The sequence below is a fragment of the Pongo abelii genome, chromosome 1 (genome assembly GCF_028885655.2).
Source record: "Pongo abelii isolate AG06213 chromosome 1, NHGRI_mPonAbe1-v2.0_pri, whole genome shotgun sequence".
Classification (NCBI taxonomy): domain Eukaryota; kingdom Metazoa; phylum Chordata; class Mammalia; order Primates; family Hominidae; genus Pongo; species Pongo abelii.
This window is the reverse complement of record NC_071985.2, coordinates 213,666,410-213,680,347: the sequence shown is the minus strand read 5'-3', so window position 1 is coordinate 213,680,347 and position 13,938 is coordinate 213,666,410. Positions and strand designations below refer to the sequence as shown.

Here is a 13,938-nt window from a genome sequence, read left to right as displayed (position 1 = left end):
CATCTTGAATTTTACTCCCTATAATCTCCACGTGTCGAGGGAGGGACCTGGTAGGAGGAGATTGGATCATGGGAGCAGTGTCTCCCATGCTGGTTTCATGATAGTGAGTGAGTTCTCACAAGATCTAATGGTTTTATAAGTGTCTGATAGTTCCTCCTTTGCACACTTGCTGTCTCTCGCCTACCGTCATGTAAGCCGTGCCTCTTTCCCTTCTGCCATGATTGTAAGTTTCCTGAGGCCTCCTCAGTCATGCAGAACTGTGAGCCAATTAAACCTCTTTTCTTTATAAATTACCCAGTCTTGGGCAGTTCTTTATAACAGTGTGAGAATGGACTAATACAGTAATCAAACCATGTTTCATTTTCATAACATTAGGAACAAATGAGGAAATGAAAGACCTGGCCTTGGCTGGGCACAGTGGCTCATGCCTGTAATCTCAGTAATTTTGGAGGCCAAGGTGGGAGGATCACTTGAGGCCAGGAGTTTGAGATCAGCCTAGGCAATACAGTGTGACTCCATCTCTACAAAAAATGAAAAAATAAAAAAAATCAGTCGAGTGTGGTGATGTGCACCTGTAATCCCAGCCTCTCGGGAAGCTGAGGTGGGAGTATTGCTTGAACCCAGGAGGTCGAGGCTGCAGTAAGCCGTAATCACGCTGCTGCACTCTAGTCTGGGCGACAGAGCAAAATCCCATCTCTAAAATAAAATCAAATAAGGCTGGGCACAGTGGCTCACACCTGTAATCCCAGCACTTTGGGAGGCCGAGGAGGGCGGATCACAAGGTCAGGAGATCGAGACCATCCTGGCTAACACGATGAAACCCCGTCTCTAATAAAAATACAAAAAATTAACTGGGCATGGTAGCATGTGGCTGTAGTCCTAGCTACTCGGGAGGCTGAGGAAGGAGAATCACTTGAACCCCGGAGACAGAGGTTGCAGTGAGCCGAGATTGTGCCACTGCACTCCAGCCTGGGCGACAGATAGAGCGAGACTCCGTCTCAAAAAAAAAAAAAAAAAAATAATAATAATAATAAATAAAATAAAGACCTGTCCTTGGTACCAGAGACTGCCCACCTGAATTCATCCTTCTCACAGGTTCTGCCAGCTAACCACTTGTACTGAGCACCCCCAACTGTGCTAGGTTCACTTGTGCAGTGGGTTTGGGTGGTGAGCTGAGGGGATGCTTTTTGTTCTGATTATTTGATGTCTACATATGTCCCCTATGCCCATCAAATAGAGTGAAATATTATGAATTCAAATTCTAGTAATCCTGGCCAGGCATGGTGGTTCATGCCTGTAATCCTAGCACTTTGGGAGGCTGAGGTGGGCGGATCGCTTGAGGTCAGGAGTTCAAGACCAACCTGGTCAACATGGTGAAACCCCGTCTCTACTAAAAATACAAAAATTAGCCCAGCGTGGTGGCACATGCCTGTAATCCCAGCTACTTGGGAGGCTGAGGCAGGAGAATCACTTGAGCTGGGAGGTGGAGGTTGCAGTGAACCAAGATCATGCCACTGCACTTCAGCCTGGGCAACAGAGCAAGACTCCATTTCAAAACACAAGAACAAAAACAAAAAAACCCACCCAATTCTAGTAATTCTTAACCTGTGACAGTTTGAACATGTCTGATTTGATATTTAATTTTGCTTAGAGAACGTTGTCCTCAGAAGAAGAACAAATTAGCAATAAAATCAAGATTGATTAGAGGGTGATATGGTGAGAAGAGCAAGAGAGCAAATGCTAAGAACTCTTAAAGACTTCAGAAATCCCTGTTTCTAGGGGAAAGCTACATGCTTACTGCAAATTCCTTTTAGCTGATAAAGTAGATCCCAAGATAACTCTATAGGGCTTCAATGTGAGGGAAAGAATAGATTTTGTTAGTCTAGAAAAATAATTTTGTTGGCCAGGTGTGGTGGCTGATGCCTATAATCCCAGCACTTTGGGAGGCTGAGGTGGGAGGATTGCTTGAGTCCAGGAGTTTGAGGTCAGCCTGGGCAACATAGTGAGACCTCGTCTCAAAAAAAGAAAAAAAAAGAAAAATTAATGATTTTATTAATTTTGCCAGGTGCAGTGGCTCAAGCCTGTAATCCTAGCACTTTGGGAGACCGAGGTGGGCAGACCACCTGAGGTCAGGAGCTCAAGATCAGCCTAGCCAATGTGGTGAAACCCCGTCTCTACTAAAAATACAAAAAATTAGCTGGGCGTGGTGGCAGGCACCTGTAATCGCAGCTACTAGGAGGGCTGGGGCAGGAGAATCGCTTGAACACGGGAGGTGGAGGTTGCAGTGAGCCGAAATTGCGCCATTGCACTACAGCCTGGGCAACAAGAGCAAAACTCCGTCTCAAAAAATAATAATAATTTTATTAATTGTAATGATGCACACAATACATGAACACAATACCCTCATTTAAAAATACATATGGAATAACGATAAGGTCACTTTCACTCTTTCCTCTCTCCTTACTCCGATCCGTTTGCTATGCATCTTTCCAGACCATCTTCTATGTTTCTAAGTATGCAGATAGTGGTGAGAAGATTGCTTGAGTCGAGGTATTGGAGGCTGTAGTGAGCCATAGTTGCCCCACTGCACTCCAGCCTGAGTAACAGAGTGAGAGTCTGTCACTAAAAAAGGAAAAAAAAAAAAAAGTACACACATATACTTGCAGAAAACATGTAATTCTTCTGTTGTGTCTTATGTTGTTGAGTTTTACATAAAGGCTGCACTGAACAGATCATTCCATCCCATGCTTTTCATTTGACCACATGCCTAGGAGAGCTAACCATGTGAGTTCATCTAGACTGACCTCATTTCTCCACCACCTCATTCTTTTTTTGTTTTTATTTTACTTTAAGTTCTGGGATACATGTGCAGAACGTGCAGGTTTGTTACATAGGTATACATGTACCATGGTGGTTTGCTGCACCTAACAACCCGTCATCTATCCACCACCTCATTCTTTTAAGCTGCTGCATTGTATGTAATAAATTTAAGAAGCCATAATTTAAGCCATAAAATCCATAATTTAAGAAGCCATTTTCCTATTGATGGATATTTAGGTTGTTTCTAGTTATTTGTTTTTACACACCATCATGCCTTAAACATCCTTCTGAGGCAGGATAAGTAAGGTTAGAAGGCCATGTTGACTTGTCCCCTTGTGTGACGCTCCGCGGGTTCCTTCCGCATCCTTTGCACCCACGCCTAACTCTTCTGCAAGGGTCCCACAGGATACCAGCCGACCAGATGGTTACAAGTTCCTGGTGTCTGTCCCAGACAGCCCGGAAAAGAGAACAAAAAGCCCTAATTCTTCTTGTAGCTTCTCCAATCTCCAGCCAAGCAGCTTCAAAAGCCCAAGAAGCTATTAGCTACAAATGCCTGCCCTGAGGGGGTTAGGGACTTCTCCGGCGTCCCGCATGGTCAGCTAGGCTCAAGGTTTAGCTTGTAGACCTTTTCCTCATTTTAACGGTTAAACAAAAGGCCAGGCACAGTGCCTCACGCTTACCTGAGCACATTGGGAAGCTGAGGCGGGAGCAGCCTGGGCAACATAGTAAGACCTCGTCTCTATAAAAATTAAAGAGAAAATTAGCAGGGCGTGGTGGCGGGCGCCTGTAGTCCCAGCTACTATGGAGGCTGAAGCAGGAGGATGGCTTGAGCCTGGGAGGTGGAGGTTGCAGTGGGCCGTGATGGCGCCACTGCACACCAATTTGGGAGACACAGCAAGACTCTGTCTCAAAAAAAAAAAAAAAAAAAAGTAAAAAACATACCCCTAGGTGGTTTTATATGCTAATGATACCTGTGATGCATGTTAGAGCGTGTAGATGCTGAGTGCATGTGCCAACTGCAGGTCTGTCTTTGCATGTTTGACCTCAGCAGTATTTTATGAATATGCATGTACAGCTCCCATAAAGGGAATTCCCCTTAAGGTACTAGGGGCTGCCTCTCCCTTTTAGCAGCCTGCTTTGCCTCTCAGAGTGTACTTTTGAAGCAGTTACACTGTCTGGGGTATATACCCTGGGGTTCGTCGTCTGGCATCAGGAAAATTTAGGTCACGGACACACACGAGGAGTTTAGGAGCTGAGGTTTAACAGGCAGAAGAGAAGAGAAAGAGCAACAGCTCTCTCCGGAGACAGAGGGGTCTCCAAGTGGAAAAGACCAGCTGGTAGTGATTGCACTGGATTTTATAGTCCAGCTTGAGGAGGCGGTGTCTGATTTACATAGGGCTCACAGATTGGTTCAATCAGGTGTGACATTTACATAGCAGGGAAGGCTGGTTGTCCCACCCTAATCTTATTATGCAAATAAATTATCCTTGGCAGGCTATCTTGTCTGCTCCTTACTGTACACGTGGCTGGCAGAGAAGAGGCGATGAAGCCGCCATCTTGAACATGTCTAGTGCGTAGTTCCCTGTGGCATTTACCGGTGCAAGCTCCCAGCTTGTTTGTCTATGTCTGCAGCTCCACTTTACAGGCTACTCTTTGTTAGAAAATGATTTGGGGCTGCTTTTCATTAAAAAGAAAAGCCTTACCGAGGATTCCCATGCCCTTACTATCTGCCTACGCGATTTCTTCTTAACTCCTGTATCACTTTTGCTTTGCAATAAACTCCTTTGCCTACTCTTTGGAGTACTTTGGACTCACTCTCAAATTCTTTTACGTGGCTAAGTCAAGAAACTGAACCGGCCAACTGCTAACACTTGGACATACCTTCTAGTGCATGTGCATGTAATTTGCTTTAGGACTATTTGCGTCTCAGAGTGTACTTTTGAAGGAGCTACATTGTCTGGGGTATATACCCTGGGGTTCATCGTCTTGCACCAGGAAAATTTAGAATACGGATACACACGAGGAGTTTAGAGGAGATGTAATATTTCTATTTTTAGGATAGATCATGAGATGTAGACACTAGACATTTAAAATGTTACCAGATACAGGCCAGGTGCAGTGGCTCCTGCCTCTAATCCCAGCACTGTGAGAGGCTGAGGCACGCGGATCACCTGAGGTCAGGAGTTCGAGACCAGACTGGCCAACATGGTGAAACCTCGCCTCTACTAAAAATACAAAAAAAAAAATTAGCTGGGCATGGTAGTGCGTGCCTGTATTCCCAGCTGCTCTGGAGGCTGAAGCAGGAGAATCTCTGAGAATCTCTTCAGCCCAAGAGGCAGAGGTTGCAGTAAGCTGAGATCATACCACGCACTCCCGCCTGGGCAACAGAACAAGACTCCATCTCAAAACAAACAAACAAAAAAACCCCCAAAAAACCCCAAAGTTACCAGATACAGTCCAAATTGCCCTCCAAAGTGGCTAGATAAATTTACCTCCCAACAGCAGTGTGCGAGAGTTCTCATTTTCCCATACCCTTGATGGTATGTTCTTGAAAGTCCTAAAGCTGCATTTCTTCACTAAAATTCTGTTAGTCACACTTTTTACTAATTTATACTGCCATTCAATGAGGTTTGATTACTATTATTATTATTTTTGAGACAGGGTCTTGCTCTGTCACCTAGGCTGGAGTGCAGTGGCACAGTCATACCTCACTGCAGCCTCAAACTCCCAGGCTCAAGTGATCCTCCAACTTCAGCCCCTCCCGAATAGCTGGGACTACAGGCATGCATCACCATGCCCCGCTAATTAAAATTTTTTTTGTAGAGATGGGGAATCTCACTTCGTTCCCCAGGCGGATCTTGAACTCCTGGGCTCAAGCAATACCCCCACTTTGGTCTCCCAAAGTCCTGGGATTACAGGCATGAGCCACTGTGCGGGCCAATGATTCTTTTAATTAACTCTAGTGAAGTGGGCAGAGCATTCATTTTATTTACAAGTACTATACTCCTTCCCTTTGGCCTTTAAATATAATTTATAGGCAGCATTGATTTGCACTTAGAAACACCGTCTAACACAGGTCTCCGCTGAGAGAAGAGAAATTCGCCCATTCAAAATCTGTGTGTGGGCTAAAGGCTAAGGGCTTATGCCAGAAAAGGTTTTTTTTTTTTTTTGAGAAGGAGTTTCACTCTTGTTGCCCAGACTGGAGTGCAATGGCACAATCTCGGCTCACTGCAACCTTTGCCTCCCAGGTTCAAGCGATTCTCCTGCCTCAGCCTCCCTAGTAGCTGGGATTACAGGCTGGCCTTGAACTCCTCACCTCAGGTGATCAGCCCGCCTCCACCTCCCAAAGTGTTGGGATTACAAGCATGAGCCACACGCCCAGCCAAAAAGATTTTTACAAGACGTGCAAGTGTTCGCTTTTCTATCAATATGTTAGCAGTCTGTATTTCCACATATTTGGTGGTGAGAAACCTTTCTTCCCTGGTTTCTAAAGTTTGAAAGTCTTTGCGCTGAGCTCATGAGATTTCCAGAGAACTGATTCAAACAACTTCATTAAATAGGTACTTACTTCATGCCTGGGGCTTTACATTTTTATTTAACCTTTACAACTCTCTTTTGCATTCTTATTGTCATCAGAAAAATGCAAATCAAAACCGCAATGAAATACCATCTCATGTCAGTTAGAATGGCTTTTGTTAAAAAGAAAAAATAGCAGATGTTGCTGAGGCTGTGGGGAAAAGGGGAACATTTTTACACTGTTGGTGGGAATGTAAATTAGTTCAGCCACTGTGGAGAGCAGTTTGGAGATTTCTCAAAGAACTAAAAATTGAACTATCACTCGACCCGGCAATCTCATTACTGGGTCTATACCCAAAGGAATATATATTGTTCTATCAAAAAGACAGATGCACCCGTATGTTCACTGCAGCACTATTCACAATAGAAAAGACATAGAATCAACCCAGGTACCCATCAACAGTGGATTGGATAAAGAAAATGTGGTATATATACACCATGGAATACTATGCAGCCATAAAAAAGAACAAAATCATGTCCTTTGCAGCAACATGGATACAGCTGGAAACCATTATCCTAAGTGAACTAAGGCAGAAACAGAAAACCAAATACTGCATGTTCTTATAAGTGGGAGCTAAACATTGGATACACATGGACACAAAGATGGGAACAATAGACTCTGGGGAATACAAGAGTCAGGAGGCAGTTGGGGGAAGGGGTTGAAAAACTACCTATTGTGTATCGTGTACTTTGCTCACTACATGGGTGACAGATTCATTTGTATTCCAAACCTCAGCCTCACGCAATATAGATGGGGTTTCACCATCTTGGCCAGCTGGCCAGGCTGGTCTCGAACTCCTGACCTCAGGCGATCCCCTGGCCTCGGCCTCCCAAAGTGTTGGGATTACAGGCATGGACCACTGCGCCTGGCCTCAGTTTTTGTTTTTGTTTTTTTGTTTGTTTGTTGAGAAGGAATCTCGCTCTGTCCCCCAGGCTGGAGTGCAGTGGTGCAATCTCGGCTCACTGCAAGCTCCGCCTCCCGGGTTCGTGCCATTCTCCTGCCTCAGCCTCCCGAGTAGCTGGGACTACAGGCGCCCGCCACCACGCCAGGCTAGTTTTTGTATTTTTAGTAGAGACGGGGTTTCACCGTGTTATCCAGGATGGTCTCGATCTCCTGACCTCGTGGTCAGCCCGCCTCGGCCTCCCAAAGTGCTGGGATTACAGGCGTGAGCCACCGCGCCCGGCCTGGTCTGTCTCAGTTTTAAAACGGAAAGTCCTGCATCCCAAGAAAACCTCTAATCCAGGCAAACCTAGGTGGGTCGCTCTAGGATGGAATTAGGATTTCCAGTGGTCTTGGACAGAAGGGCGACCTCTCCCTTGAGTTACGAAGGAAGGTGGAGAGATGAAGGGCAGGATTAAATTAACAAGTGTGCGGGCTTTGGAGCCAGGGCAAAGCTCTGCCTCTTAGCTGTGTGATCTTGAAATTATTTAACCACTCAGATTCAGTTTCCTGTAACTTGGGGATAATTAAACAAGAATGAGCCGTGTGAAAGTGCCTATCCAACTGTAGTAGGCTCGCAGCAAGAGTTTAAATCGTTTTTATTCATCTCCGGTCCTAACTTTTGCCGCTGCTCTGTGTTCCACTCTTCTGCTTGACTTGTTCCTGCTTTGTTCTTCTCTCTGGTCCCTCTCCGGTCGCTCCGGCCACTCACGTTGAGTACCATCCACGACTAGAGGGCGGAATAGAACAAACCAAGATGGGTGCCCCTCTAGCTCTCTATGGCGTCTGCTCGCCGAGCCCCGCAAAGGAGGCGGGGATTCCATCATGTGACCGGGGTGCCGGGCGCCGGCGCAGGCGCGCTTGCTGCGTCGTTGTCGCCGGGCTTCGTTGCCCGCGCTGTTTTGCCGTCTCCACGCTTGAGGCAGACTTTGGGGGGTCCTGCGGCTTTCCCTCCTGCCGCTGGGGACTGCAGGCTAAGGCCATGTCCCGAAAGCAGGCGGCGAAGAGCCGGCCGGGCAGCGGCAGCCGGAAAGCCGAGGCCGAGCGCAAGCGGGACGAGCGGGCGGCGCGCCGGGCCCTGGCCAAGGAGCGGCGGAACCGGCCGGAGTCCGGCGGCGGCGGCGGCTGCGAGGAGGAGTTCGTCAGCTTCGCCAACCAGCTGCAGGCCCTGGGGCTGAAGCTGCGGGAGGTGCCGGGGGACGGGTGAGGCGGGCCGGGAGCGAGGGAGGCGGCGCCGGGGGACGCGCCGGGCTCGGCCTGGCGACCGTTGCCCGCTCGCGTCCATCCATTCATTCGGGCGGCCCGGGCGCCTCCCGCGAGCCAGCCACGCTCCGAGTGCAGGGCGTCCAGCTGCGAGCGAGGCGGACAAGTCCCTCGCCCCGAGACGCTCGCGGGGATCCCAAAGGGTCCTAATCATGGCAGACGCCGCGAGCGAAATAGAAAGTGGGTCCTGAGACCGTATATGGGAGCAGGGCCACTGGATTGTGGCCAGGAAGGGCTCTCTGAAAGGTGACATTTAAGCTGAGTTCTGAAGGAATGAGATGGACCCAGGCATTGGAAAAACAGTTACCATGATGATAAGACCAATCGAAGGAGTTTGAGTAAGCCCCACTTGGTAGAACGCTTTGCCTCCTTTGAGTCCTTGGTTGTTGGGTGGTGCCCCCATTTACATTTGTGAAATTAGGTCGCCTGTTAGCTGAAGGCAGCTTCTGTAATTCCTGCTTCCATGGGCCTCAGTTTCTCCGTAAGCGAAGGTGCTTATCCAAGCTTTCTTGGGACTTAGACTGAATCCAGGTCCAGCTTTCTTTAGGGAACGCGGAGGGAGAGAGTGGGGAGGAGGAAGAAAATTCGCTTCAAGAAAGGGGATATGGCTCCAGGAACATGGATGGAAGAAGGAAAAGGGTCAGGAAGAGGGGAGAACAGTTAGGATCCCCATTGCAGGGGCAGGTAAAAGGGGATCTGGTTGTCAGCTGTGTCACTTTGGAAGAGAGAGTGTTAATAACAGCCTGGCTTTTGTTTTTTTCCTCCCCGTATTTGAGTGCTCAAATCCTGCAGAGGGAAGGCTAAAATGAAATTAAAGACCATAAGAAATTGCCTTAGTTCATTATTATTGTTATTTTGTAGAGACGGTGATTTTGCTATGTTGCCCAGGCTGGTCTCGAACTCCTGGCTTCAAGCGATCCTCCTGCCTTGGCCTCCCAAAGTGCCGAGATTACAGGCATGAGCTACCACCCCCGGCCAGGAATTGCCTTAGATATTAACTGCAGAAGAAGGTGTTTTAAAAAATTTCACATTACATTGCAGCTTATTGATTAAGACTGTGAACTGGTCCTAATTTCCCTTTCCCACCGTTCCTGTATATGCTCATTGCTTCAGGCAAATTGGATTTCTTTTTGCTCACAAAGAGTTCACCACGCTTTGCTGCGCTGCTGTTTTTGCTTAAGATGCAGTTGGAACTTGATTACATTTATTCACCATCATCTGGCAAAGTGCTTGGTACATGGAAGGCATCAGTACGTTTTTGCTGAATGAAATATAAAAATAATAGAGGGAGGTCAGCTAGCCTAAGCATAAGCGCAAAACACTGTTATGGAAACAAAAATACCAATTGAATACAGTGGAATTGGCGTGGGACATGGGGGCTTTTCCTTGCAAATGATTGGATTGCTTGTGTCTGCTATACTGGGTATGGTATTCTCAATGTCAGGGTGCCCAGGAAACTGAAGTACTCAATAGAAGGTTACTTATGAGGAGGAATCAGCACAGGGAGTTGTAAACTCTTGAGGGGGCTTTCATAAGGTTATGGGAAACTTTGGGGGTACTACTTCTGCTCCCTATCCCCACACCCCCATACACACACAGCATACTTTTCAAGTTAATTCAGCACACCTTAAGTAGGGTGCTGGGAATATGTTGGTGACTAAGATACTTAAAGACTTCATAGCCTAAGGTAGAAACACGTAACAGTGGGTCTCAGCCTTTTTGGTCTTAAGATCTCTTGGCATTCTTAAAAATTACTGAGAAACCCAAAGAACTTTATATGGGTTATAGCTATGAGTATTTACTGTATTAGAAAGTAAAACAAAGTTTTAAAACGCAAGAATACACACACATTCCATTAGCTATCAGAGTGATGACTTCATGCATCAGGTAGCCTCTGGAAAACTCCACTGTGCACTTGTGAGAGAATGAGAATCAAAAAGGTACATTACATCTTAGTTTTGAACTCATGGATACCCTGAAAGCATATCAGATACCTTCCCACATCTCCGGTCCCTTGAGTCACACTTTGAGAACAGATGATACAAATAATTAAAATATAGTTTGATATATTTTTAGTAACAGTGACTGATTATAATGGTACTATTGAGAAGGAAAAGGCTACTACTCTGTGAATTGGCCAGGAAGTCCTTCTGGTTCATTCGGTAAATACTCATTGGATACACTGCTAGATGCCTCTCAGAGGGTGTCATGCTCTGATTGGGTCATGAAGGACCAATAGGAGTACACCAAGAGAACGTTCCCATCTGAGAAGGAGTATATACAGAGGCACAAAGACGCGATGTTTTTGGGAGATCTACAGGTTGTTCAGGGTGATGGGTAGTGTAGGGCACAAGGGTAGACGTAACGGGCAATGAAGCTAGGCTCCAGAAACCAGCTTGACTGGAGTGCTCATGTCTCTCTTCCAAGGTTCCTGTTCTTCGGACAGTGTTAGATAAAATGATCATATTTCCTCTTGTGTGGGCTTCATGGAGCTAACCACCTTCTGTTCACAAGTTCTTCACATGAGTTCCATTAGCTGGACTGTGGTTCAGCCCTCGTCAGTATCCTAGTCCTTTCGAATGTGGTGATGACAGACTTTATCACTGCAGGGGATGGTGTTTCCTGTGTATGTGATGGGTTGGCAGGTGTCAACAGATTGTTCTCTCCCCGCCCCCCCCCCCCAGACGGAGTCTTACTCTGCCACCCAGGCTGGAGTGCAGTGGCACAATCTCGGCTCACGGCAATCTCTGCCTCCTGGGTTCAAACAATTCTCCTGCCTCAGCCTCCTGAGTAGCTGGGATTACAGGCACCTGCTACCACAGCCAGCTAATTTGTTTATATTTTTAGTAGAGATGGGGCTTCACCATGTTGGCCAGGCTGGCCTCAAACTCCTGACCTCATGATCCACCCGCCTTGGCCTCCCAAAGTGCTGGAATTACAGGTGTGAGCCACCGCACCTGGCCAACAGATTCTTTTATTAATGTTTATTAAGGACTCAGGTGAAATATAATGAAGTTAAAGACTTATTAAAAAATAGTTGACATCTCTAGCGTTCCCTGTTGTCATTCAGATTTCATTACAATCTGGAGTAGCCTGATATAGTATCTATGAGCATGTTCATTGTTGGCAATATGGTACCTGTAGCATTCTGGAACCTGAGGGGGTTTAGGGATGAATTAGCCAATATCCTGTAATACAGCCTTTACATGGGTTGAGTCAGCTTAGTATAGATTAATCAGGGAGCTACTTAGAGGGTTTTGTAATGCTTCCTGGACCAGCTTCATATTTCACGTGTTGTCTGGAAGGTGGACCCACATAAATTGGATTCATTTTTCAAAGCAAGAAAGAAATAGTTTAACCTTGATGTTTTCCTTAAAAACATGATTGGCTATAGTGTGAAAAGAATGTATAACTCTTATTTATTGGGCAGTACAATATTAACATCCCTCTGAACTTATCTAGTTGTGTCTTACTAAATGTAGTTCTGAGTTACGTTACTCATTAGCAGTGTTCTAAAATTGAAACATTGAAGAATCACTAATTTTAGCTATTTATCTTATTACTAACAAGTAGTTTATTTTTTAGTTTTAGTTTTGTTTTTAATATTGTGGGATCATAGTAGTAGAAGGGCATTCACACATCATCTTGTCTAATTATTGCCTGTGTCACCTGAACAGCAGTGCCATCTTTTGTGCCTCAGTCAGTGGTTTTCAATTGGGTGCCATACTAGAATATCTGGGGAGGAACTTTTGAAGCAATTCAGGGCCTGGGCTCTCCCCTAGATCAACTACATGAGAATCGTAGAGTGGGGCCTGGTTATTGATGTTTTTTTTAAAAAAATTTTACAGATGATTCTTACATGCATCCATAATTGAGTGACTGATTTAGAGTCTAGATTCTCAACTAGTGTTTCTCAAACTTCAGCATGCAACATAACCACCTGGACTGCTAGTGAAAACACCTGGAAGGGCTACGTTGCTGGGCCCCAACCCCAGAATGCCTGATTGAGTAGGCCTGGGTGGGCTCCAGCATTTTCATTTCTAACAAGTGCCCAGGGGATGCTGATGCTCCTAGTCCGGGAACACACTTTGAGAATCAGTGATCTAGATCAGCGCTGTCCAGGGGAAATAGAATGTGAACCACGTATGTGATTTAAAATTTTTCTAGTAACCACATTAAAAAGAAACAGGTGAAACTAATTTTAGTATATTTTATTTAAGCTATTGTATCTAAAATATTACTATTTTGACATACAATTCAATATAAAAATTATTGATGATCTCTTATTTTTTTTTTTTATTTTTTATTTTGGAGACATTAGAGTTCGTTGTTGTTGCCCAGGCTGGAGTGCAATGGCACGATCTTGGCTCACCGCAACCTCTGCCTCCCAGGTTCAAGCGATTCTCCTGCCTCAGCCTCCTGCGTAGCTGGGATTACAGGCGTGTGCCACCATACCTGGCTAATTTTGTATTTTTAGTAGAGACAGGGTTTCTCCATGTTGGTCAGGCTGGTTTCAAATTGCTGACCTCAGGTGATCCGCCCGCCTTGGCTTCCCAAAGTGCTGGGATTACAGGCGTGAGCCACCGCACCCGGCTGATGATCTCTCGTATTTTCTTATATGACCTCTTCAGAATCTAGTATTTTACACTGATAGCACACCTCACTGTGGATTAGCCACATCAGGTGCTCAGTAGTCACATGCGGTTAGCAACCACTATTAAACAACACACATCTAGACAATTGCTGTGAATTGCTAGTTATAGAAATTGGCAGAATCCTGAGTCTATATAGTCTACCTCCATAGAGCTAAGGTGAAATTACCTTTTATTTGCCAAAATCTATGTCTCTGTGGCTTCCAGGTTTTCGTTTTATTATACAGGTATAATTTTAATTCCACATGACAGTTGGAGGTATTGAACATGTCCCCCTGAGCCTTCTTTAGGCCAAACATCACTAGTAGTTCTTCATTTGTATTAAAGCCACATCATTTATCTGAATACATCTCTATTAAAATATAGTAGCTAGAATGGTACCCAGTACCCTATCTGTGGTCTGACCTCAAATAATAAAACCTTCTCCTTTTTCTGCACATTTAGTATTATTACTGCGGCCTAGAGAGCACGTTAGGTTTTTTGGTGCGTGTATTGCAATATTGTCTAATAGTAAATTATTGCGCACTCAAAACATTTGCGTGCTCTTTATGTAGTTGGTTGTTTTTGTGAACTTAAATGCGAGACCTGCCATATATCCCTATAACACAGTGGTTCTCAAGCAGGGATGATTTTAACCTCCAGGGGACGTTTGGCAATGTCTAGAGACATCTTTGGTTGTCACAACTG

The 13,938-nt window shown here is 45.6% G+C and overlaps 1 protein-coding gene across 5 annotated transcripts in view; it reads left to right on the top strand.

Annotated features, from left to right (window-relative positions):
* The first annotated feature begins 7,308 nt into the window (after positions 1-7,308).
* OTUD3 (OTU deubiquitinase 3) overlaps positions 7,309-13,938 on the top strand; it is a 31,505-nt gene continuing 24,875 nt past the window's right edge. For all 5 annotated transcript variants that reach the window (XM_024235214.3, XM_024235211.3, XM_054540529.2 and 2 more), the window contains exon 1: positions 7,309-8,539. In XM_024235214.3, the coding sequence (XP_024090982.2) occupies positions 8,094-8,539 (446 nt within the window). In that variant the 5' untranslated portion in view covers positions 7,309-8,093. The remainder of the gene's footprint in view (positions 8,540-13,938) is intronic.